Here is a 23,214-nt window from a genome sequence, read left to right as displayed (position 1 = left end):
CCCAAGGCCTTCTTCCTGTACTTTTTTTTCTGTCACTCTTGTTTTGCACATCCGCTGACAGGAACCACGTTACTGCAGAATCTGTGACGTAATGATTTCTCGTTTCTCTAAACCTCACCTTACATATTGTATAATAAGAAAGTGTGTTGTACTATATGTTGATTTGCGCTGTATACTGCTGCATTTTTGGTTATTTTGGGCATCACTACCATGTCTAAATAACATTTAATAAGGAAATAATTAATATATTTTGAGGCACGTGCTATCTAGCAACAATTAGCTGCCTAGAGCGATGCCTCCCCACAGCCCTTTCAGGCTGAAGAAGGAGGTCATCCGCTCATGAATGAGTCAGCAAAAGCCACGTGTTTATAAGCGGCAAGTTTATTTGAACTCGAAACAAAAACCTCCAGTACAAGCGGTGATGCTTCCATATCAATGTTTAAACCGTTTCTCAAGTGGAAAAAAAAGATGAAAATCGCAGACGCACTGTACAACTGTGCCAAAATGCAACAACTGTTTTCATTTCGCAAAAGACAGAGACAAGGTGATAACAAGATAATGTGGCAACGCTCGCTTCGTATATCGCTATACGAGCGGGCGCAACAACAACACGCGAGTGCCACAAAGCGCTGTCTTCAGGTCCACATTGACAGGTATGTCAAGGCGGCCAGAGACGCGGACATAGAAAGCATACACAAGACGACGGTACACGCGTGAAGGCACCGCAAAGCGAAAGGCACAACTTCAGACAATGTAGTAACAAACTTTGTACAATCCGAAAAACACCTTACAGGCAAGAGTAGGACGTCGTGAATCTTCAAGACACGACCTCAACGCAACTCGGAGAAAGGCTCTGGCATTCTGGTGATTGTTCTACCAAGCTTGAAACTTTTAGTGTACAGCCCTTTAAATCCAGCTTCAGTGAAATTAGCTTCATTTGAAACTGCATGCGCTAATTCCTCTACTACTATGTTAATATGGGTTCATAGATTAATGTATTATGTAATGCATTGCTAATGAGAATTTCACACAAGCACAAAGTATGGCGTGCTCTGCGTACTTCATCACGCCTGAGCGTACGTTAAAAACGCTCAGAACACGATTTTTTTCTTTACGTAATTTTATTTTTCAAGAATATTTTCACACAAATGCCAGCGCTATTCTCACGAACCGTTCAGGCGGCGCATTACAGTGCGAACTGAAGCAGAAACCATGAAAATCAAACAGTACAGTACAAAACAGCTCAGCGTAAGAGAAATCTTCAAAGCAGAGCAGACACCTTCGCGAACCCATTCCTCTTTTCACCGGACGTGAATCGACGACATTAGAATATATTTAAAATATATATTAAAAAAGGGGGGTGGGGGTTGTTCTCAGAACATACTGCCCGTTATATCACGGATATACGGGATCCACTTTCGCGTCAGCGCGGGGGGGCTTCGAGAGTCCTCGAGCGCCGTGTAGCTGGCGATCCGCATCCCCACATAGGGCGGGACCTGAGCCTCCCCCTGTCGGAGGACCGAGGGAACTCGGGGACGACCTCGTGATTCACCGCAGGTGACTCCTGCCACGGGTCGCTCGGCCCGCGTCACCGCCCCCTCGGGTCCAGCCGCCGCCTCGGCGAAAGACTTTGTGTATACATGAAATATGGGATAATGGGGAGGAGCTACACACATAACGAAATACACTGCGTTCATGGTGAGGTCTGCGTGCGTCGGCTGTGAGACAGGCGTGAGACGGATTCCGCAAAGGGCGCGTGGCCCTCGTTTGACACACCGCTAATCTTTTCCTCTCTCCCTATATTTTACTTTCCTCTCCCTTTTCTCACAAGAATAATAAAAAAAAACTAGTGAATGAGATGGTGGTGGTAGCGATGATTGCGCGGCGGCTAACCGTCAATCCCATGGTTTGACTGATGGGTGGGAAATAAATAAATGCTCGAGAACAACGAATGCAGCGAGCGGGATAACTTTTTCCCCTTTTCTTCCGTCGCTCGCTTCTGTCCTTAACGAGCGTGGAACGGACGTATTGACGTCTACAGACAAAAGAAAACCGGAACCAGGCGACTCGAGAAACCAAGAAAAAAAAGGAGTAAAAAAATTGCGTTTCCAAGTCTAACTTGCTCCTTTGCTTTTCTTTCTTTCGTTTAAAAAGATCGCGATCCTCAGGCATCACCACAGTGTGTGTCTGTGCGACGAGAGCAGGAGATCTACATACAAAGTGTCCGCGCCGTCACCAACAGTTCGAGGCACGGACAAATAAATAGTAAAGACAAAAAATGAAATAAAACGGGATAAAAAAAAACGGAGGATACACGACGACATCAGTTAAATAGCAGCGTATGGACAGGGGGAGAAAACAAGCGTCGCGGGCGCGCCATCAGTGCAGCTCGCCGGCGCAGGAAGACCTCAGCATGCACGCTCTGAGAGAAAGACCCCCGCGCGAGCCCGGACCAGCCGGGCGGTTGCGCGGGAGTTGGCTTGGGGAGGGAAAGTGAGAAAACAGCAGCAAAAGCGCAAGAGAACGCGAAAAAAGTGCGTGGAGGACATGACCACATGGGGCGCAAAAAAAAAAAGATAATAAGCTGAATAAATAGCGGAGCTTTTAAAGTGAGAAGGAAGTGAAAGCCTCAGCATCTCTGTCTCTCCGAGTAGCCAGCAAGTTGTGCCCTCGGCGGCGCGGGCTGAGCAATATTTTTTTTTTGTTTTTGTCCACACTGCTTTATGTCTCTCCGAGTGCAGGTTGAAGGCTCCAATCAAATACGACTGTCAAATCATCAGTCGAATGCGACTGTGCTCTCGTGATTTTTTTTTCGTATGCAGATAATCATTTGAAAGCTTCCGCAGTTGTGTAGTTTGCTTTCTGCTGCTGCCGGGAATAATGTAACAGGGAGCGTGGTCCCTGTCAAGCCAACAACTTTCTCGGCTTTTTGATCGCGCTCCCAGTAGCCATCACATTGATTGGTGCAAATAAAATTTGATTGACTGATTGATCGATTGATTGATTGATTGATAGATTGATTGATTGAAGGCTCTGGATTAGGATTCCACCTGAGCCTTTACGTGAAAGTCAACAGATGAAATTTCGTTTTTTAAGGACTCAATCTTTCCTTTAACCTACAAGATTGCTGCTTTTTCTGTGCTGTATTTTGTCCGCGCTGGATTTTTGGCTTTTTTTTTTTGGCGGGTAATTCGTAGTCGCTAGTTCATGGCGAACTACGAGTCCGCTCCGCGGTTTCGATCCCACAAACGCACGCCACGAGGACATCTATATTAAGCATTAGAGGGCAGCGCAAAAAAAAAAAAAAGCGGCAGAGAACACGGCAGAAACACAGCGTTTTATGCGCCGCCCTGTAATGTTTCAAGTATGAACCGACTAGCCCAAACTCAAATTCTAGTCGAGAGACACAGCAGGCTCTCAAAGGCACGGGGAGCGACAGACAGCTCAAAACAAAGCAAGAGCAGTGGGAGGGGACACAGCAGCGCTGGAAGCAACAGGGGAGAGAGCGTGACAGTCAGGGGAAAGGGGCAGGAAATGATAAGCGACTACAAACAACAACAACACACACTGTTTGCGTTTTGTTCAAAAACGGGGGGGAACCCAGGCGGCCGCGGCACCGGCCGAGGCCCAGAGCCAGCTGAGCAAGCCTCGGGTGCCGGGCCGCCCTTACAGGGAACCGGGATCAACAGCTGTAGGGCGCGCAGAACTGGTAGACGAGCCGCTGGGAGCGCTCCGTCTTCTTCATGATGCCCTTCTTGTAGTACTGGCGGATCGAGCGGCTCAGCTTGTCGTAGTTCATGGCGGGCCGGTTCTTGCGCTTGCCCCACAGCCGGGCCACGCGCACCGAGTCCTCGATCTTGAAGACGCCCCGGTTGCGGTCCAGCCAGCGGATGCAGCTGCCGTACATCTGGGGCTGCGACAGGAGCTCCTTGAGGAACTGCCACAGGTGGATGTGCGACGAGGACGGCGCGCGACCGGCGCCAGCGACGCCAGGCGGCGCCACGACGCCGCCGCCCGCGGCTAAGCAGCGCTCGGTGGTGTCGCTGCTTGCGTCGCTCCCTTCGTCTGCGGAGAGAAGAAGAAGAAAAAGAGGAGACCAAGGTCAGAAACGCTGTCGCCACATGAACATGCTCACACGAACATGAAGCCGCATGTCAAGTGCTGGGTTCCTGGCAAGAAAAGCCCACAAGACTCCAGGACGTTGATTTCGCATGATTTTTCTCCCAGAATGCGGAGGTAAAGGGGTGGCTGTTTCGCTCAGTTGAAAAGAAAATTAGGTCCGTCCAGTGTGAGAGAAGGAGAAAAGAACTTCGTGCGGGTTGACATTTCTAATATACCATAATAAGGGAGTAATTACTCATTGCCATCCATCCAAGTGCAAGAGAGTAATTACTCATTGCCATCCACCCAAGCGCAGCCATACGGCTACAAAGCAAAGCTAAAACATTCCCCTAAAACATTATAATATACCCTGTTGGTCCCTCCCGTCCCCTACCTAATGTGGTCCCCATAGGACAAGCCACTGTTGGTCTCAAAGAGGACTGACGCAACTATGAATTAGCGGTTCTTTTCTGCCAATGTGTATTGCCGATTGCATAGGGATGCGGTAAAGAGTGCAGACGAATATAATTTATTTACGAAACGTTTCCTCCTAAAAGCCACAGACAAAGAAGAAAATGATATAACTCTCTTAAAACCTTCGCCTCTGTTCAGTGAAGTTCTATGCCGGCTGCTTATGAGCTTAACGAGCCCTACTTGAACCAGTGCGTTGGCAAGTGCAGCGTCTTCTAAGAGTTCTGATCAGTGCTGGTTTTCTGTACCACCACTTCATAAGACGCGACGGAAGCTCTAACGCGTCAAGCTATGCTTCATCCGGAGGGCAACGTAGATGGAGGAACGGAAACAGGTGCCGTGGAGATAGCGAAAGATAAAGGGAGCCCGTGGAAGAAGGACAGACATGCACGTGCCGAGAAAGGTCTTCGTCGAGATAGCCAGAAGGGTTTTCCTGGGATCAACATGTATTGCTCCTCGAGCCCGGTATATTGCCGCAACAAGTCAGGCCATGAGAATAAAAGCAACGGCAAATAGCCTCTGCGTCGTCTCAGAGACAAGCTTGTCAAAGCTGCGTAACAAGGCTAAGCACGCAGATGACAGAACAAGGCCGAGTGAATTCTTGAGTCGAAGTGCGCACTCAACGTCTCACATCAATGCTATTATGCCTTAATAAAGCGCTTACTCAATAGTTTGGTGCTTTTACGTCGAAAGGGGTGAGAAAATAATCATTAATTACGAAATGAGAGACAACCATAAAGCTTAGAGCGAGAAAAAGGAATTAAACTTGTTCTGCAATAAACTTATCTTTGTCGGATGGGCTTCAAGCTTATAGTAATCAATATCAGATCAAATAAATAGAGACTCATGCAAATAACGGAGAAACAACTCGGCGAACAGTGTTCTCCCGGAGGAAAGAAGGCGATGACGGTATATTAGTAGTCATGTGTAAGCAGCAATATCGCCAAAACAGCTTGGATTTCACTCACTGCATAGCTTACTAGTAATGGTCAAATGTTTAGGGGAATCCCCCCAAGGTGGGGTAAATTTGTAATAAGGGAGTAATTACTCATTGGGATCCACCTGACCTTAACCATACGGCTACAAAGGAAATGTATACAGTTTTCTCAGAAACTTCGCAGTTAAAGAAAAATTCGACTTGGTCTGAGGTTCGAACCCGGGACCAGCGCTTCACCCGAGCAGTCACAGTCGTTTCTTTAACAGCGAAGTTTCTGAGAAAACTGTATAGCTTTCCTTTGTAGCCGTATGGCTGCGTATGGGTGGATGACAATGAGTAATTACTCCTTTATTAGCTTACAAGTAATGCACGAGTTGTGTCTTCCCTCCAACATTTATTGGCAGTAGAGAAACAGCGACGCCAGGAATGAAATAAAAAGCGAGGAAGAAGAAACTTCAAGAGAAAAAGGGACGACAAGGTTGACCCTGGCCTTCGGAAGGCTCCCAGCCCTAAAGATCACGCATAGTTCCATATCAAAACCGCCCCCGAACAGAGCTGTAGGTTCCTACCCCAACGTGAGAATCCGTGCAACATCAACGGTTTTCCTTGGCAACCGCAGCAGCGCTTACAATCGACAGCAACCGCACCGGGGCACGCGAGGCAACGGTTCAAGAACATTTCGGCGGCAGGTGTGCTACCGTTCAAGGTTCGCTGCTCGAAGCGGCGGACCGTGAGCGGCTCCCGCACGCGCTGCGGTTGCTTCCACCAGCTCCAGCCTCGCCGGCCATTCTCCCCTTTTCCGGTCGCCTCTCTACCCCATCCAGCTTGGCTCCTTTCTTGTTTTCTGATTGCGTCTAAATGAAACCGCGCTTATCACTCGATTACGATAAGGGCTTCGAAGGTGAGTTGTCGCAGACCGGTTGAGTTCCCGAATTGGGGAAATGCAAATGAGTGTGTCCTAGACCTGGAAGCGAGAGGATAGCGATATGGGGCGATTGTTACGCAATAGGCCCCTTTTTGTCGCTTTTTTGGCCATGGAAAGTCAATATTTCGATGCCACCAGTATCACGCTAAACGTTAATTAAATATGAGACGCTTTCAGTAAGCCTTCCTGCGTTACTGGACAGCAGTGCAGTTTTACGAGTCCTTGCAGCGTTTGTCGCAGTTCACAGCACTAGGGCCCGGTTCAGCGGCAGCACGCTGCGCGCCACCGAAACAAACGACGCAATCTGCCCCAACAGCGACGGCAGAATTCTCAAAAGCATGCACTAAGCGCGCTAATACGCCCTCTGCGAAGCTCTAGTGCCCCAGTACACGATGCTGTGAGTCTCAAAGCCCTTAGCACTGCTACGCATGTGCCGTGAAAGTGTACAGCTTCGTAAAACTACTGGATATAGCTCCACAGTCCTACAGCGAGGCTATTCTACTTGTTTTCTCTAAAACATCACTGTTCAACAGACGCAGCAGCGGTCGACCAAAAATAAGAAGGTCAAAAAAGGCGACGAAGCTGGAGAAATGAGCGGGTGCAGCAACCACCATCCACCTGAAGCCGTGGCGATCAGAGAGGGAGCCGCTGTGTACGTGCGTGTATGTATGTATATTCATTCGCTTCGAAGCCAAGCGAGGCAGAAGAGATAATGAAAGTCCGCTCCCGCTTGTTTCGGGGCCTGCCGAGAAGAGGCACCCCCATCGGACAGGCAGGTGCGCCGCCAGCCGAGACCTGAAAGCCAACGATCAATTCGGCTCGGCCTGTCCCGGGACAAGCCGTAGGAAAGGGGGAGGAGAGGCGGCGATAAACGAGAGGAGGCCAGAAAAACACAAGGAGCGAAGACGACCACGGGGGAAGCAAGAGAGGAGAGAGAGAGAGAAAGGAGGAAGGAGATGGGACCGGCCGCCGCTCCAGACCGTTGCCCCTGCGACTGAATCAACGAGCAGCATGCAGGCAGGCAAGGAAAGGAAGCAAAAACTCGGCGGCGGCCGGGACTGAGTGTGCGCGCGCGCACGCCGAGCGCACCCCGAAATGAAACTTTTCTTCTTTCTCGCCCTCCGCCGCCTCGCACCGGCAACACCCGAAAAGGTAGGCGGAGGAGAGGGCGAGTAGGCTCGAGTAGCTCCGGAGTAATCCACCACGCCCTGTTCCATCCGCGCTCTGGAGAAGAGACGACGCGGAGAGGTCGAAACAAGAGGGGGGAGATAGCTCGGAGAGAGGGGCTCGGCTCGAAAAGTGGAAGAAGCCAAGCGAGAGGAGCCGACGCCCATCGCCGAGGGGGAGGCGAGCCTGAAGCGGCGGCGGCGGCGGCTATAAAGATTCCAGGCCCAATCGCCGGTAGAACGGCCGCATTCCAGCGTCGGGGCCTCCTCTGCGCGTCCAGCGAACTTCTTGGCTTGGTCCCCAGCAGCAGCAGCAGCAGTGCGAGCATCGTTCGAGCCAGTTTCCAGCTGCCCTCACAACCTCCCCCCTCCTCCTCTCGCCGCGATGGGCGGGAAGTGGAAGAACAGGTTGCCGTTCGGGAAGAAGGTAGTAGCAGCGGCGGCGGCTCTGACCCGAGTCAGGTTAGGCTTCTGGAGAAGCCGATGCCTTTTCCAGGCGCTGTTGCACCGGTTCGTCTACCGGAGGGGGGAGCAAGCCAGTTCTTTCTTTCCCCTTTGTTGCTGTTTTGCCGGCCGCCGCTGCTGGCCCCGAGGCTCGAAAAGCTCGCCGGCTCCAAATTGGGAAATTTTCGTGCCTCTCTGGCCTGCGTGTGTTTGTTTTTGCACGGGCTAGAGGGATACCTTTTGAGGGGCAATAGCTTTCGGCCTCTCTCGTCGTCCCACTGCAACCCGCTGCCAAGTACCAATTCTGCCTGCCCCTCTCCTTCCCCCGATCGAACAGCCCCACGGGGCTCGCGTTATCTCATCCCTGTAGTTTCGAAGCCACCCTCCCCCCACACCTGCCTGCTTTCTCGAGGCATCCATCGCCCACCTATACTAGCCTCTTTCTCTGCCGACTTTAGCGGCCCTTTGTTGAGGGAGCAAAACAAAAAGAAGCTACGAACGCAGAACCGGCGTGACTGGTAGCCCGTGTTGGGCGGCGCTGAATGTGTAATTTGGAAGGCCTCGAGAAAGCGGCCGAAACACTCGAAAAAAGAAAACAGAAAGAAGGAATCGCACGCGTGTGCGCATCCGAGAAAGCAAAGCCCGGCAGCGCCGTCAACCGCCGAGCGCGGTAGTAGTGGCGGCGCGGCTCACTACGTCTACGCGGACGCGACAGCGAGCGGCCGCGCCATCAGCACGCTATACACTACTATCAGCGGAAACGTAGAGGACTGCCGCCGCTGAGCCATGCGCAATTCTTCTCTTTCATTGTTGTTTTGTTCCTGCCTTTCCGTCGTCGTTGCGGTAGCAACAGCTACGCCGCCGTAGGTACGCCGGCGGAAAGGCGTCATCTGGTGGGTTGCGTCCGCGGAGGGGGGTTTTATGGCGCGTGGCGCGACCACAGTCGCCGGCGATGGAAAGGGTCCTTTCGACTCGAGCCTGCCGATGAGTCACGCCAAGACGGTTGTCCGCGCGCGCTAGGAATCCGAGACGCCTCGTAGAGTAGGCAGATAACCCGCTCTACCCTGCTAGTATTTGTAGAGCCATCTGGGCGTACAACTATTCCCTTACCCCACTGTCCCTCCTTAATAGCTTGATGGCACTTGTTATCCTGTATTTCTCACCTGACAGAGTTAGGCCGTCTTACTTCATAACCACACCCTCTCTCTGACCATAAAGGAAGCTGTAATGAAGCTGGAACTTCGTAATCTTTGCAAGTTTGTTATGTGCAAGCTGCAGAACCCGAGAAGAAAGGAAACGGATATGGCCCCCTTTGCAACGGCTTGCGAGGCACATCGGCTTGTAATTCTGGCCGGCATATGCAACGGTTCTATTCCAATGCTGTCTACTGCCCTTCGTGACCTATGCAGCCTCTACCACACCCTTGTTATCACCGGAGCCAGCCACTAGGCACGGAGAATGGTGATAAAGGAACAGACTTTGAAGGAAATGAAGTCTTGTGTTACACAGGCTTTGGAGGCTGTTAGCTTGACGCTCTTCACCGTTAAGCGTATTTCCCGGATAAACCTCAGCAAAAAAAAAAAAAACACTGCGTCAAACACCACAGAAACGCGAGTCGAGACGGTCCTGTGCTACAAGCCCAGCTTACACAGCGCGACGACTGCCGCAGCGCTGGACAGAGCCGTTAAGCTGAGATAAGACCGGCCGCTCCTTGCTCAACAGCTCGTTGCTCGGAAGAGTGCAATGCCGTGCCACCTGCTGTGACGTCAAAACCAACCGCCCAGAAGTAGAGAGTCCGGCGACTTGCGAGCTCGGCGCCGTTTGTCGAGGTCCAAATAGGAGCTTATTTCTATTGCTAACTATGCGAGGGGAATGCGTATGCGCCAGTAAAGTGAACCAGCCAGCGTACCACTCCTTTGCTGCATAGGTGACGAGAACAGTCCTCCTCATTTTGCGCGTTCGACAGCGTGTCCGCATTGAAAACAGTTTTTTGTTTGCCCACTGTGGAAGTTTCAGTCGTCATTTCCATCTTGAATATGTTGTTTATTGCTCTCTCTCTCTCTCTCTCATGTCAAATCGTGCAGTTTGCTTGCTCTCTTGAGTAATAACGTAAAGCAAATTCTACGTAGCTGATTCTTGTAGGCACAGCATTTCGATACTTCAGCCTCGTGAATAACTTCAGAAGATACTGAGCGCTGCTGTAAACTGTACTATCAGTAAGAAATGAAACGCGAACAAGACAGCTGAGGCACGAACAGCAAAATAAATTCTTAGGCAAGGGAAGCTCTGTACAAGCGGAGAGTTATGTCGCTTCGAAAGCACGAACACCCCTGCACAGAAGTGCGCACTTCGCTTGCATATGCTCTCTTGGAGCTAATATGTTAGTGTATTTGCAACGCAACTTCAGTTTTCTTGTTCGCGTTTCATTCGTTCCTGATATTACATGCGGTTTGTTTTAAAAACACCTGGACACATGCGAGCCAGGTCTGCAGCATTCTCCTTGTACGGGCATATCTTGGAGTGGACCATTCGCGCAATCTCTGCTAGCGGAGTTACCCGCCGCGGTGGCTCAGTGGTTAGCGCGCTTGGCTACTGATCCGGAGTTCCCGGGTTCGAAACCGACCGCGGCGGCTGCGTTTTTATGGAGGCAAAACGCAAAAGGCGCCATGTCAATAATAATAATAATAATAATTGGTTTTTGGGGAAAGGAAATGGCGCAGTATCTGTCTCATATATCGTTGGACACCTGAACCGCGCCGTAAGGGAAGGGATAAAGGAGGGAGTAAAAGAAGAAAGGAAGAAGTGGTGCCGTAGTGGAGGGCTCCGGAATAATTTCGACCACCTGGGGATCTTTAACGTGCACTGTGCGATGTCAGTGCCCGTTAAAGATCCCCAGGTGGTCGAAATTATTCCGGAGCCCTCCACTACGGCACAGTGCACGTTAAAGATCCCCAGGTGGTCGAAATTTTTCCGGAGCCCTCCACTACGGCACCTCTTCCTTCCTTTCTTCTTTCACTCCCTCCTTTACCCCTTCGCTCACGGCGCGGTTCAGGTGTCTGACGATATGTGAGACAGATACTGCGTCATTTCCTTTCCCCAAAAACCAATTATTATTATTATTATTATTATTATTATTATTATTATTATTATTATTATTAGCGGAATTCCCAGCCCATTGCGGCGTCGCCACTCACCGTCGCTGTGGGTAGCGTCGCTGTGGCTGTCGCTGTGGTGGCTGAGGGGCGACGTGCGAGGCGGCGAGGCGTCTGGCGGCCCGCAGCCCGAGATGGTCTGACCCAGGAGGCTCCCCAGGTCCAGCACGCTGTCCTCGGGGCAGAACTGCTCGGGTGACCGCTGCTGCTGATGATGGCTTTGCTCTGACGTCCTCAGGTGCGCTGCTGCACGGGGACAGTGGAAAAATGGCACAGCAGCGTCAGCCACACCGCCCCTGCTTTCGCGACCACCTTGGACTGGTCGCGTCCCTTAGAAAAATTTATTTACACAGTCTGCAGACTGTTCATAGACTCTCTATAGACAATCCCCAGATAAACGTCTATAGGCAATACAAATCCAGTAGACAGTCTATAGACAATCTGCAGGTTTATGGCCATACACGTTTAGTAGATTTTTGTCTATAGACTATGAGTAGACAAAGATAAAGATCTACTGGAAGGCAGTAGTGTAGATAAGTCTATAGACTGTCTATAGACCATTTTTGTAAGGGGTGTAAGTTAAGAAGGCTTATACAGAATACAGAATTTAGGAAACAGGCAGCTAATACGATACGTAAAGGCAATTATCAACTGAGTAACGCACGTGACATCACGGGCGCCATTTTGGACGCACAGGTTAGCTTCCCCAATACGCGGGAACCGGTTGGGTATAAGGGAATTAGGAAAACCACCCGGGCTTTTACCGTGCTTTCGGGACCCAAAGATTGTCAGCCGCTATGATGTCGGTGCAAACTATGTACGCTTAGCCGACCGTCGTGCAAATCGTAAGACAGTGTCTGGCTCGTACGCTGCCGTCTCGTAAAAGTAAAGCGGCCATTCGCCTTGTGCCGTCCGCGTCTATACTCTCTATCTATTTATGTACCTTTGGCAGTCTTTTTCTACTTGTCTGCTTTTTCCGGGGTGCCTTTCTTGTCAGAGTGCCACTCACTCTTTTACGACAGACAGCGGCATGAACATCTCGCACGTGACGTCACAAGTGCCACGGAAAGGCGCCACTGTATGCTGTAGGGAGCGACGTTATAGGCCTGTTTAGAGTTCACCCACCGCTTAAGTGGCGGCGCTGACGTCTTTCCAAAACAGCCCCTTACTACCTCGGTTGGTGCTGTGTACACACATTTAAGCTGTTCATAAAAATGAGCGCCGTCTGTGTTATTTTTTTTCAGCAGGCTTACGTGGCACGAGCAGAGCAGAAAAAAAGATCGAAAGCCACTGAACGGTGATGAAGCCGGACACTTTGTCCTCCTCCACGTCTGTTCTCGTAAGTATCGTTCGACTCCTGAAGCTTACGCATTCATAGTTCATGGATACTGCACGCCATGTTTCCCAGTGAACAGCCTAGCCTGTTGGAGTGCAGTGGCTAGCTTCTCTCAGTAACTCGAAGAAGCATACGCCGCTCCGAAGAGAGCAACATTTTTGTGAGGGCAACGTACACAGACGGTCGTGAACAGGAAATTAGGAGCCCGCGACAGAGCGCTACAAGTTCGAAATCAATTTCTGAGCACACGACATCGCAGACCAACTACAAGAACGCGTCCGTGTTCGTTTTTTTTTTTTGCGCTACTATGTCTTTCCAAAATGTGTTCCAACAAGCCCAGCTACATGTACACTATTTAATACAAGAAACCAAAGTTACCAAATGTTAGAAAACCGACAGAGTAAAGGAGGACAGTAAGTGAACCTGCGAATATATTAATGCCGAAGTTTCCTTGAAATGTAAAACGGGAAATTTCTGTCACTTTTCCAGAAATTTCCGCTTGTATATCTGTATTTATGGATAGGACGCCACCCCTTCGCCAACTCAACAGACTTGCTCGTATTTAGACGGTCAGTGTTATCACTGACACATAACGAAGCCGCTAGTATGCTGATACTCGATAAAAAGAACTGTCTCATCTATCTGGCGACAGCAGACGTGTGCAGTCGGAGGGACCACTCCCAATAAAATACGCTTTTTGGAAAAGGCCACTATGAGTTAGCAAGTGTTTTAGTCCTAATTTGAAACAAGTCCACTGCCCCAGAACGAACGTCAAAGAAACACGTTACCCACGATACAAAGGGAACTAGTTTTTCTCCAAAGTAGAAAAGTAGAGAATCCGCCATATGCCACGCCTTATCGGATGGGCGATGTCGACAGATGCAGTAAATACGACTCCAACTGGGTTTGCCCTGCATCGACAGTAGTTCCAACGCATCTAAAGAAGCTATAAAGATAGTTTTTTTTTTCTCGTGGTCAACGGTTAACGTAAGCATGAGGTATGACACGCATGGGCCGAGTTGATTAAGAAGTAACGTTAAGCGTGTTTTTTTTTTTGCATAACATGATTTCCCTTTGTTTCTCACAACTTGAGAAGCGCAAGTGAAAGGCCAGCAATATAAGGTTTCTCACCGGACTTCCATATCTCCAGCTGGGCGCTCAAGATGTCGCCCGACCCTGGGGCGCGAAGTCTGAAGTCTTCCTCGCTGAGCGAGCACAGTGCGGCGCCGTCCATGTTGAAGTAGTCGGTTCTGAACGATGGGCAGCCATACTGCTGCTGTGTCCAGACCAACCACGAGTGGACATTGGCCACGCTCCACTGGTACGGGTCTGCGAGGGCGATACAGAAAAAAAAGACAGGAAGTCCAGGGTTACGGCACCGAAACTGCATATAGTTCAGTGAACATTTGGGCACAACAAACATCTCTAGATGCACTTCCGAAGACACTAAATCGAAAGTCAAACAGCACAGTTTATGCTTCATTCTTCTTCGCGATACTTAAGAGGCGACGGAACGTTGTTGACACAAGGGAGATCTTCCGTACTGTCGCGAGAAGGCGACACAAGTCTTTCGTAACTGCACAAGCGGGCGCAAAAAGATTAACACACTGACTGGAAAGCTGACGTAGTTGCCCTTTCCAGCACGCGACCTCCGAGAATAACGCGGGGATGTAAAACATTCTTGAAGGTGTACCACACCTGCGATACGGGTCAGCGATAATCAATGCAAATAGAGGGAATGTATTGACATTTCGAAAGACGCTGCTGGGGAGGCGCCCCAAGAAGGGCGTTGCCCAGCGAAATGAAACACGACAGAGCAAGCCCACTGAAGAAGGCTGCGGTTGTAAGAAAAGATGCGTGTGTTACAAAAGTGTACGGTTTGTGTCTTGGCAAGTTTTTGTTTGATTTTTGCCTTTTCTTTTACTAGCTTGACTATTTCAAGAAAACGGGAACCAGCCGTTGTTCTGAGTTCACCAGCAAGTTTGTATGCACTGATAATGAAGTTTGGAAACATATCAAAGTGAGGCACCCAGCTTCTTTCGAGCTACTAGCCAAAACACTTAGCTCCATCCCATAGACAGGTGCATGCCATTTCGGTTTCTTTACAGCCTGAGAGGCCCTTTCTTATCACCTATGCTCACAGGGAAAGCTGCTGCGCTGGAAACTCCCACCTTACTCTCTGCCTCAATATGGAGAAGAAAAAGAATCAGCGACAGCTCTCAGAAAATGGTGGAAACTTAGCACTGCCCGCCGTCTTCTCTGGGCGAGCAAGACACGCATGCATATGCGAGCAATGGTCAAAACCAGCGTTGCTAAGCTAGAAGAAGGTTGTACATGATATGGTCAACTAAGCAAATGGTTCGTCTTCAAAACTGTGCATTTTCCTTACAACTTCGGCAACAGAGAGGAGCTTGAGCCTACGGAGGCTTCATGGCATCCGCGCCCAGAACGAAATCAAAATGTCCCGCAAACATTGTGAGCCATCTGTGGATGTTTCCCCCGCCAAATTTAGTTTGCTCTTGTCTTATTCAGTGTCGCCCGACCTTTCATAGGCAGAATTCATGGTTCCTGAGACATCCCAACTGCAATGCGGTTCACAAGCTCTCAACGCATTGTGAAAACGACTAATAATAATGGAAGTTCAGCATGATTTAGTGCTGATTCAGGAAGTTAAGAACGCCAGTGACTTGAGAAAGTAGTAGCCATGTCTTCGGTACACGTTCATCGATTGAATACTGTACAGAAGAGCACTAGCATGCTCTTGCTGAGTTAGTGAAGTAGTTTTCGGTTGTTGTATGGTATGAAGCCATGAACGTTACTGCATTTTTCATGTGTCTAGGAAGGACCATTGTAACCGGTAAAAACTAAATGTGGTATTTGTTTTTATGACGCATCAACGGCTAAGTCTATCACGCGCGAAGAAAACACTAAGCGGTTAGTTGCATAACCGCCTTTAGTAAGAGCGGTGCGTTCTGTATTTTCCTATCGTTAATTCAGGCAAAGTGGATCATTCCGCATAAGCACGTATACGAGAGGAGCCGTTACGACTTTGACGTTTCATTCACAGTAAAGTAACAGGCAGACAAACATCAAGAATTCTGCAGGACTTCCAGAACACGCACAAAAATATCTGGTGAGCGCAATTACATGCGTACCTCCTCCGCACGATATGGTTGATGCGCTCAACGTACAAGTTACTAGTGGACTCTATCGCCGGACAAGAAAGTCACCGCTACAGATGGGCTCTCTGGAAATGCAGCAAAAGTTCAGACGATGACATTTGCCACAGAACACGATGTCCGCCATATGCTACGTGATCTTCAACGCAAAACTGCATTTCCGCGGAAAAGTAGAAAAGGTTATTAGCTCGCTTTCGTGCCCTAGTCGTAGCTTCCCCCGTATTCCTCAGCATGTGTTCAGCTAGCTTCCTTCTCATCATTAATGGTTTGCGAAATGTTACTCCCTAGCTCGAGTGCCGTTTGTTTGAGGCTTGATTTGTTACACAAGCCCATGCTCCAGCCATATTTCTCAGCATGTGATCACCTGACGTCTTGGCTCGCATTCGCGCTGTTCTGAAGACTCCTGCTAAGCTCTACTGGCGCCGCGGGAGAGTATGTACAGTGGTTAAGACGAACACTCACTCGGCGAGACGTTGAGGATCTGGCAGGCGATTTCGATGTCTTTAGCCGCCTGTTGCATGGCGAGCAGACGGATCTGGTCGAGCTTGTCGGCCGACAGAGACGTGCAACAATCCGCGTCACTCTCGGCACAGTCCTCTGTCTTGATGGCGAGCCGCTGGTCATACGAAGGCGGCGGTGGACGGCACGGCTTGACGGAGCCGGCCGCTCCAGCCGCCCCGTACATGGGCGCGCCCTGGCAACGCACTAATCCGGAGCACGGCTCGTCGTACATGCTGGGACTGCCCGGTTGGGCCACCATCGTCGCGTTGGGAGGCGCGGCGGCGGCCGCCGGGGCCGCGGCGGCTGTTGCCGCGGGCGCTGAGCGCGCAGGCGTCATGTAGTTCTTGCTCACAATCACGAGTTCTTCGAGCAACGCGGGATAGTCCAGCATGTGGGCATGGGCGACACCTTGGCTCATCATGCACGACGACTGGGGCGACGAAGGAGCGGACTGCGGCTCCTGCTTGATCCTACACGGCAGTGGCGCGTTGTTCTCGGTCTCGTCGAACCACACGCCCAACTCGTTCATGCCCCACGTGTCGGCCATGGAGGCGGGACTGGCGACGCCCGTGGAGTGGCTCGGACTCGGGACCAGTTGGTGACGCTGCGAAGAAAGAACACACAGTGAAACATCTGCAGGTTACAAGAAATTGGGCACTGCCCACACTTCCGCGGAATCATCCGCGAAAATCTGCTCTCCCCACGCGCTTGATGGCACTGCCTAAGACACCGGAGCTGTCCTGCCGATGCCTGCCTACATGTGGGCTTGTTTCTATGGCGTTAGCGTGGTGGGAAGCTTTACCAGGCTCGTCATTGACAGCACTTGGCGGGTGATCAGAGGGCACGTCTTCTGGGCGCGTTCAGCACAGCATCGGGTGGTCTGGGCTGGCCGGCGCGGAGGGAACGGCGGTTCTCAGGCAGTCTGGCAGCCGCCGGCTAGCGAATGGGTGTGCGCGCGAGACGAATTCGCCATTAGGAGGAGGCCTCGCGGGCAGCCTCTTCACGAGCTGTAACGCCGCCGCGCCACTGTGGGCACATCCTCGCCAAACCGGTTGCCACGGCCCTCGTCGTGTAGTCGTGTGATGCTTGCTAAGCTGTTGCTGCCACTCTCAGCACGCGGCGGGGGAAGGACGGGGAGAAAAACAGACCAAAAACCAAAGGAGGGCGTAAAAATGGGCTCCGCTTATTCCGGACGGGACGATGGCAAACAAACAGGCGCAAATAAACGCGATCGCGACGGCGCATACGAAAGATCTTTCCAGGGGGTCCGCTGCTGTTGGCGTCGCCTCACGCGGGCGGCACTGCCCACACGTCTGTTGCGGAGAACTCATCGCTCACCTGAGTGCAGTTTGTATCCAGTGGTGCCATTTGTTAGCAGAAGTTCGCACGGCAGAAAGAATTAGGGAAGATGTAATGACTCGCTTCATCAATTCGCCAACCAACGAAGTGGACACATCAAAAGAAGTCGCTGGACTGCACGTGACCGTGGTTGCGGTCACACCAGCAATAAAGTCCAGGAACCGAAGCAAAACACGCTACTCTTGCCACACATCGAATGTCAGCAAAACAACATCAAACCGTCAGTATTAGTTAGTTGTGTCTTTATGGAGAAAAATTATTTAAGCGCACCGCATGTATGTGCGGAGAACCCAATCGTTAATTAAAATGCCCCAAAACTACTTCGTCAGTCGCTTAATATGCGAAAGCGCCACCTCAAATGAGCGCGCCACAAACTTGTTCCCATCCAACGGAACAAACGCCACAGCTGTCGCACGCGTGTCTGCAAGCGGTGTACTTACGGGTTCCACGGCTGGGTAGTGCGGCGAAACGAGAGACTTTAACATTGCTACCTCACGCACACATCACGCAAAAGAACTATGACGCCGGAGAGCCGAGCAGGTTTTATACGAGCTGGCTGCGCACGTGACTCCAACACGGCGTGACGTCACGCCTATCGACGTCGCCGCCGACCGCCGCGCGCGCGAAAGACTCGGCGGGAGGGCGCGTTCTCTCTCGGCGCGGGGAACGCACTACTCGGGGGAACGCGCGGCCGAGGCAGCGGATCCCGCTGAGACGAAGCGCCCCATTGTCGGCGCTCCGTAATGCCACTGTAAAAGTCCTCGCGTCGAGCGGGAAAGTTTATGAGGGTGGTCACGCGATCTGGGAGGATCCCCCTGAGAAGGAAGACTTTGAAGAGAAGAACAGTGAGGAAAAGAATAATAGTAAATTCTCCAGAGCGCTTCGAAAGTTCTTCGAGTCGCCTAGAAGCAGCGATTTTCGTGAAATCAGGAGTATGTTTACGGCGCAATAGACAAGCTTTGTGTCTTGTTTCTTCATCTCCTATTTAGTACTCTCAAATTCGGGGCTTGAGTGATTACCATGTTTTGTGTTCTTTTTTTATCACATGAAGAATTTCTCCCCTAACACTCCCTATGAATGAGAAATTGTTACTTCACCTACACGCCCACACGTCTTTTTTATTATTCCTTCTCTGTGTAAAGCAGAGCAAGACCAAGAATCTGATCACAGGCATTCAGTACTTCGGTTACACGTTAACCTTGGCATTGAATTTAAATTTAATTTCCGTCCCATGGCTTGTACAACTGCATATGTGAAACAGACTGGTAGAGCAGACTGAGATAAAGCACATTACAGAACAGCAAAAAGGGCGTGATTTTTTTTTCTCGGAAATTAGAACTCATTCATTTTAATTTGACTCTTCGTTTGTAACTTAGCATGAGCTCCACACGCTTCTTTCTTTATTTTTTTTTTTTCAAAGGACTCGTGACATGGCTTCGTCGCATTCCGAGTTCGAACAGCAACACACGGACTATCGATATCGAACTAACTTTCAAATAAGTAAAGATGCTGAAAACAACGCGTCGGTTATACTTCTTAAAACATCAGACGAGACAAGTCTGCGTTTTCTGATCGCTAGGAAAACATGATCAGTGGGGCCGGCCGCTACGTTTGCAGCGCGCCATTACGCGCGCTTGCGCAGAGCAGTGGCGCCACCTGTACGCTGCGGCGAGAACCAGCGCACTGATAAGATCGGCGCTTCCGCTACTCCGATCCTACACGCTCGCTGCCCGTGTTGCAGGGTTACGCGCATTTAATTACAGTCGCGTGACTTGGACGCCTTGCAAAGCCCAGGATATCGTCTTCAAGACAAAGGTTTCGAGCTACTATGCGGTGCACGGCTGTGCTGCGCTAATGCATCGGTGCGCAGTTCGTCGCCTCCTAAGAGGCGAGGGCAAGGCTGTACAGTACGTCGATACTTTGATCATTGTACAGTCTGAATAATGGGTAGGGCAGTATGTCTAATTCAATGGTTAGGACATACTGGGCAGGTGAGCTAAGCTGAATTTGAAGATTTTGAACTGAGGAACAGGGTCTAGTTGAGGCACGGACTCATAAACATGCCGATGTCTTGAGCAAAAAAAGTGAATAGAGCTCTTCATAATCACAAGGTCGTACTAGCGGTAACAAATAATTTCACCGAGGTCAGCAGTGAAGCTCTCGACAGCTATCAGGAGCACACTTTTTAATTGCCCTTATTCGTTGCCTGCGATATCTTTTGACGAACATGATTTGAGCTTTACCCTAATTACCGATATATTGATCACATCACGAAACATCTGCCTTTACTGGCACTTCGCTTCGTCCGTAGGATATTGGAATGCCGAAGAAGTATCCTGAATTTCAAATCATCAAACTAATAAACAACAAGTGTTTTCATCGTCATTATCACTATTACGAACCAGGTTGGGCACAGTGCGGAAAAATGGATTAGGTGATATCCTATCATTCTTTTCCTGCGCCAGCCGTGGCTATCCATATCCCGACAGGTTTTTTGATCTCTGCCCTCCTGAGGCCCACAGCTACACGTTTCCCTTCACATATTGTCGCTCTAAGCAACAAGGGGGTATCGTCCCTGGATATTGCGTGGGCTTTCTAAATCCATTTCCTGTTCTAAAAGATTACCAACTAGCGTTTGCTCTTCAATCCTTGCTGCCTTCTTTTTGTATAACCACGTCAGCCCCTTGTCATAGGCTCTGTGGACAGGCCATTATTTTTCCTACTTACATTTATTGTCCACCCCAAGGAATATATAGTCACGTCGCGCCAGTCATTTTCTTCTTCGTCGCTGACTGTGCTGTCTGTATCGCATATCTCTATATCTCTTTAGTTACGCCCCAGGTTAAGTTTTCGTGCCCAAGTTGCGCACTACCGTGCAAGATACTTCGACCATGCACCATCGGTTCGGTCGATTCAACAGCTATCGTTTTGGGGAACATCAGAAGGCAGCTGTTCATAACTTGGAACAGTCTGCCGCAATCCTCTAAAATCCATTTTTTTTATTTATCCTGGTAATTTCTTTGTAGGCCGAAGCTGGCGTGAATTCTTGCCCTAGAGTGCCATACTCCGTCGCTACCGCTACTGTACACGTGCATGGTTGTGAAGCGTCACTATACATCCGATACATCCCTGCCAATTATAAATTGTTTCGAACATTTGAGCATTTTCTGTAGTTTTCTTCGCATTTATTTTTAAACGTACGGTTGTCATTTCATCCTCTTGGTTATTTACCACAAAAATCTCAGAAAATCAATGCACGTTGCTGGGATATTCGCCGCTAACTTTTGCACCTAATCATTCTCAGTCAATTCTTGTGAAAAATCCTTGCAGAGATGCAGAGAAAAACAATGAAAGAGTTGCTCTCCTGCTTTACGCCTTTCCTTACTGGTATTTCTTTGTTAAATGAGCATTCCTTCTGTACATTTCGACAGCTAAATATCTGCTGCAATAAATCGCTTGTCACCAGGTCAACGCTATAGAAGCAACAAAAAGCACTTAACGGCTCCATATGAAACATTGTGGAACATTTTTCCCTTTCTATGCAACACAATTTTTTCTAGAGGTATGGTTTTGATGATAATAATAATTGGTTTTCTGGGGAAAGGAAATGGCGCAGTATCTGTCTCATATATCGTTGGACACCTGAACCGCGCCGTAAGGGAAGGGATAAAGGGGGGAGTGAAAAAAGAAAGGAAGAAGGAGGTGCCGTAGTGGAGGGCTCCGGAATAATTTCGACCACCTGGGGATCTTTAACATGCACTGACATCGCACAGCACACGGGCGCCTTAGCGTTTTTCCTCCATAAAAACGCAGCCGCCGCGGTCGGGTTCGAACCCGGGAACTCCGGATCAGTAGTCGAGCGCCCTAACCACTGAGCCACCGCGGCGGGTTGGTTTTGTCACATTAATTTCACTTTTGGGTGCTTTAAGGCGGCTTTATTTCGAAATAAAGGAGTAATTACTCATTACTTTCTTTCAATCCACACAAGTGAAGCCATGCGGCTACAAAGGAAAGCTAAGAGCAATAAATACTCTTTTTAAAATCATTCTTCATTTATGTGTGAAATGGATGTTTACAACATATCATACAGAAGAGGTACCGAATTCAGTGGCTGTATTAGGGCCTCCTAATTAAATATAGCTTGTGAAACATGAGGCACCTTGCGCGACATATCAAATCAATACACGAAAAGTGAGTACATATTGCGTGTATATATTATAATGCAGACACAAAAAGGAAGAGAAAAACCTATTAAGGAGGAAAAAAGAACACATGTACTATTCTACACAACTATTTGAAATAATACCTTAATAAAATTTGGAAAAGGTGCTCCAGAGAGGAAGCTGTACATAATACAAATAGAAAACAAACAGAAGTTAAATAAATTTCACTAAGGGTTCTTCGATATGGATTAATATAGTTCAGTGTTAGCTTTGAAGATGCAGAAGGAGGCAGCATTTTTTAGTCCATTCGATAAATCATTTGACGTAGCATCGGGTAATAAATGAATTAACTGTTTCCTGTAATTAGTTCACACTTTAGGCAGGACTAGATTGTTGTCAAGTGCTAAGCGGGTTATACCGGCATTTACAAGATACAAAAGAACACTGCAGAACACTGTCATGATTCAGCGAAACCTAGTGCTGTGGCTTCTTCACTGCCGTTATTTGAAGAAAAACAAATATTTGTTTCTCCTCCATACGAGAGACTTTCAGCCATTTCTACTTTGAGGCAAAAATGGTCGGTATAATTTCGCTTAGTTTATTTACTTGTGGCGCAGAGACAGTGGGTTTAGCGAAGTGTTAGACGATCTCCGCGTTAGAGAACAAACATATTGACAGGCACTTTAGTTAACTATTTTAAAACGTTTTGGGCTTTGAAAACATCATGGGAAGAATCTTCACGGTTGAACATGGCGCCCGATATGTCAACCTATTTAAAAGCAAGCTGGATCAGACTGCTATGTGAGGGTTGTTCCTATGGATGCGTCAATAGTATTTTATCGAAACCGAATTGAATAAGAATAGTGTAGTTAGAAACAAATTGAATAGGAATCTAACAGTGAAACAATTTAATCGAACACTCATACCAGAGTCCTTCATACTAATACTAAGTAACTATTCGCTACTTGTGCGAATATTTATAGAGAACGAATATTCATACGAAACAGTGAGGCGCTAGAGGCAGTGCTATATGTCATGGAGTTAAAACTGGGGCTGTCGAAATGCATCGCACTGATTTCCACTAAGGGACACGGAACACGGAGTCAGTATATTAACTCTATGACCGTCAAATCAAACGCATCAGAAAACTGCCTTTTGTACTGATGACGACAGCGAACAAATTTCGCGCGGTCTGAGTTCATGACAGCGATGAAAGTTCTAGCCATATATGGCCTCCGATATGGGGCATGGAGGCGGATTTTGATAAACCTGGCTCAACCTTGTCAAGCCAGCCAGTCTTGTAGGTCATATGTAGGTGAAATAGGAACACCTCCTTCCATCCTTCCCGTGCATACCGATCGCAGCAGTATGAGGCTATGCGGCGTCGGAGTGGGCCCTGCTTTTGATACAGTCTTCCAAGAAAACTACTGCGTGCCCTATTCGAACTTCGTACCGATTGCTCGAAAGCTATTCGAAAATT

The 23,214-nt window shown here is 49.2% G+C and overlaps 1 protein-coding gene across 1 annotated transcript; it reads right to left on the bottom strand.

Moving 5' to 3' along the window:
• Nucleotides 1-363: 363 nt before the first annotated feature.
• LOC144129243 (DNA-binding protein D-ETS-4-like) lies at nucleotides 364-18,141 on the bottom strand. Its single transcript, XM_077663252.1, has 5 exons — nucleotides 18,012-18,141; nucleotides 16,174-16,816; nucleotides 13,664-13,861; nucleotides 11,239-11,442; nucleotides 364-4,065 (listed from the first exon to the last, which is right to left on the bottom strand). Exons 1-5 carry the CDS (start codon nucleotides 18,054-18,056, stop codon nucleotides 3,683-3,685), a joined length of 1,473 nt encoding a protein of 490 aa, XP_077519378.1. The 5' UTR covers nucleotides 18,057-18,141; the 3' UTR covers nucleotides 364-3,682.
• Between the last annotated feature and the right edge of the window lie 5,073 nt (nucleotides 18,142-23,214).

Source organism: Amblyomma americanum, chromosome 4 (genome assembly GCF_052857255.1).
Source record: "Amblyomma americanum isolate KBUSLIRL-KWMA chromosome 4, ASM5285725v1, whole genome shotgun sequence".
Classification (NCBI taxonomy): domain Eukaryota; kingdom Metazoa; phylum Arthropoda; class Arachnida; order Ixodida; family Ixodidae; genus Amblyomma; species Amblyomma americanum.
This window is presented reverse-complemented; position numbering and strand designations above follow the sequence as displayed.

Bases quoted from the DNA above. Each gene is read 5' to 3' on its own strand.
- LOC144129243 (XM_077663252.1), bottom strand. From the start codon at position 18,056: ATGTTAAAGTCTCTCGTTTCGCCGCACTACCCAGCCGTGGAACCC. The intron at 16,817-18,011 runs GTAAGTACACCG...CTTTCTTCGCAG, and splicing joins ACTACCCAGCCGTGGAACCC to CGTCACCAACTGGTCCCGAG. The intron at 4,066-11,238 runs GTGAGTGGCGAC...TTCTCTCCGCAG, and splicing joins CGACGCTACCCACAGCGACG to ACGAAGGGAGCGACGCAAGC.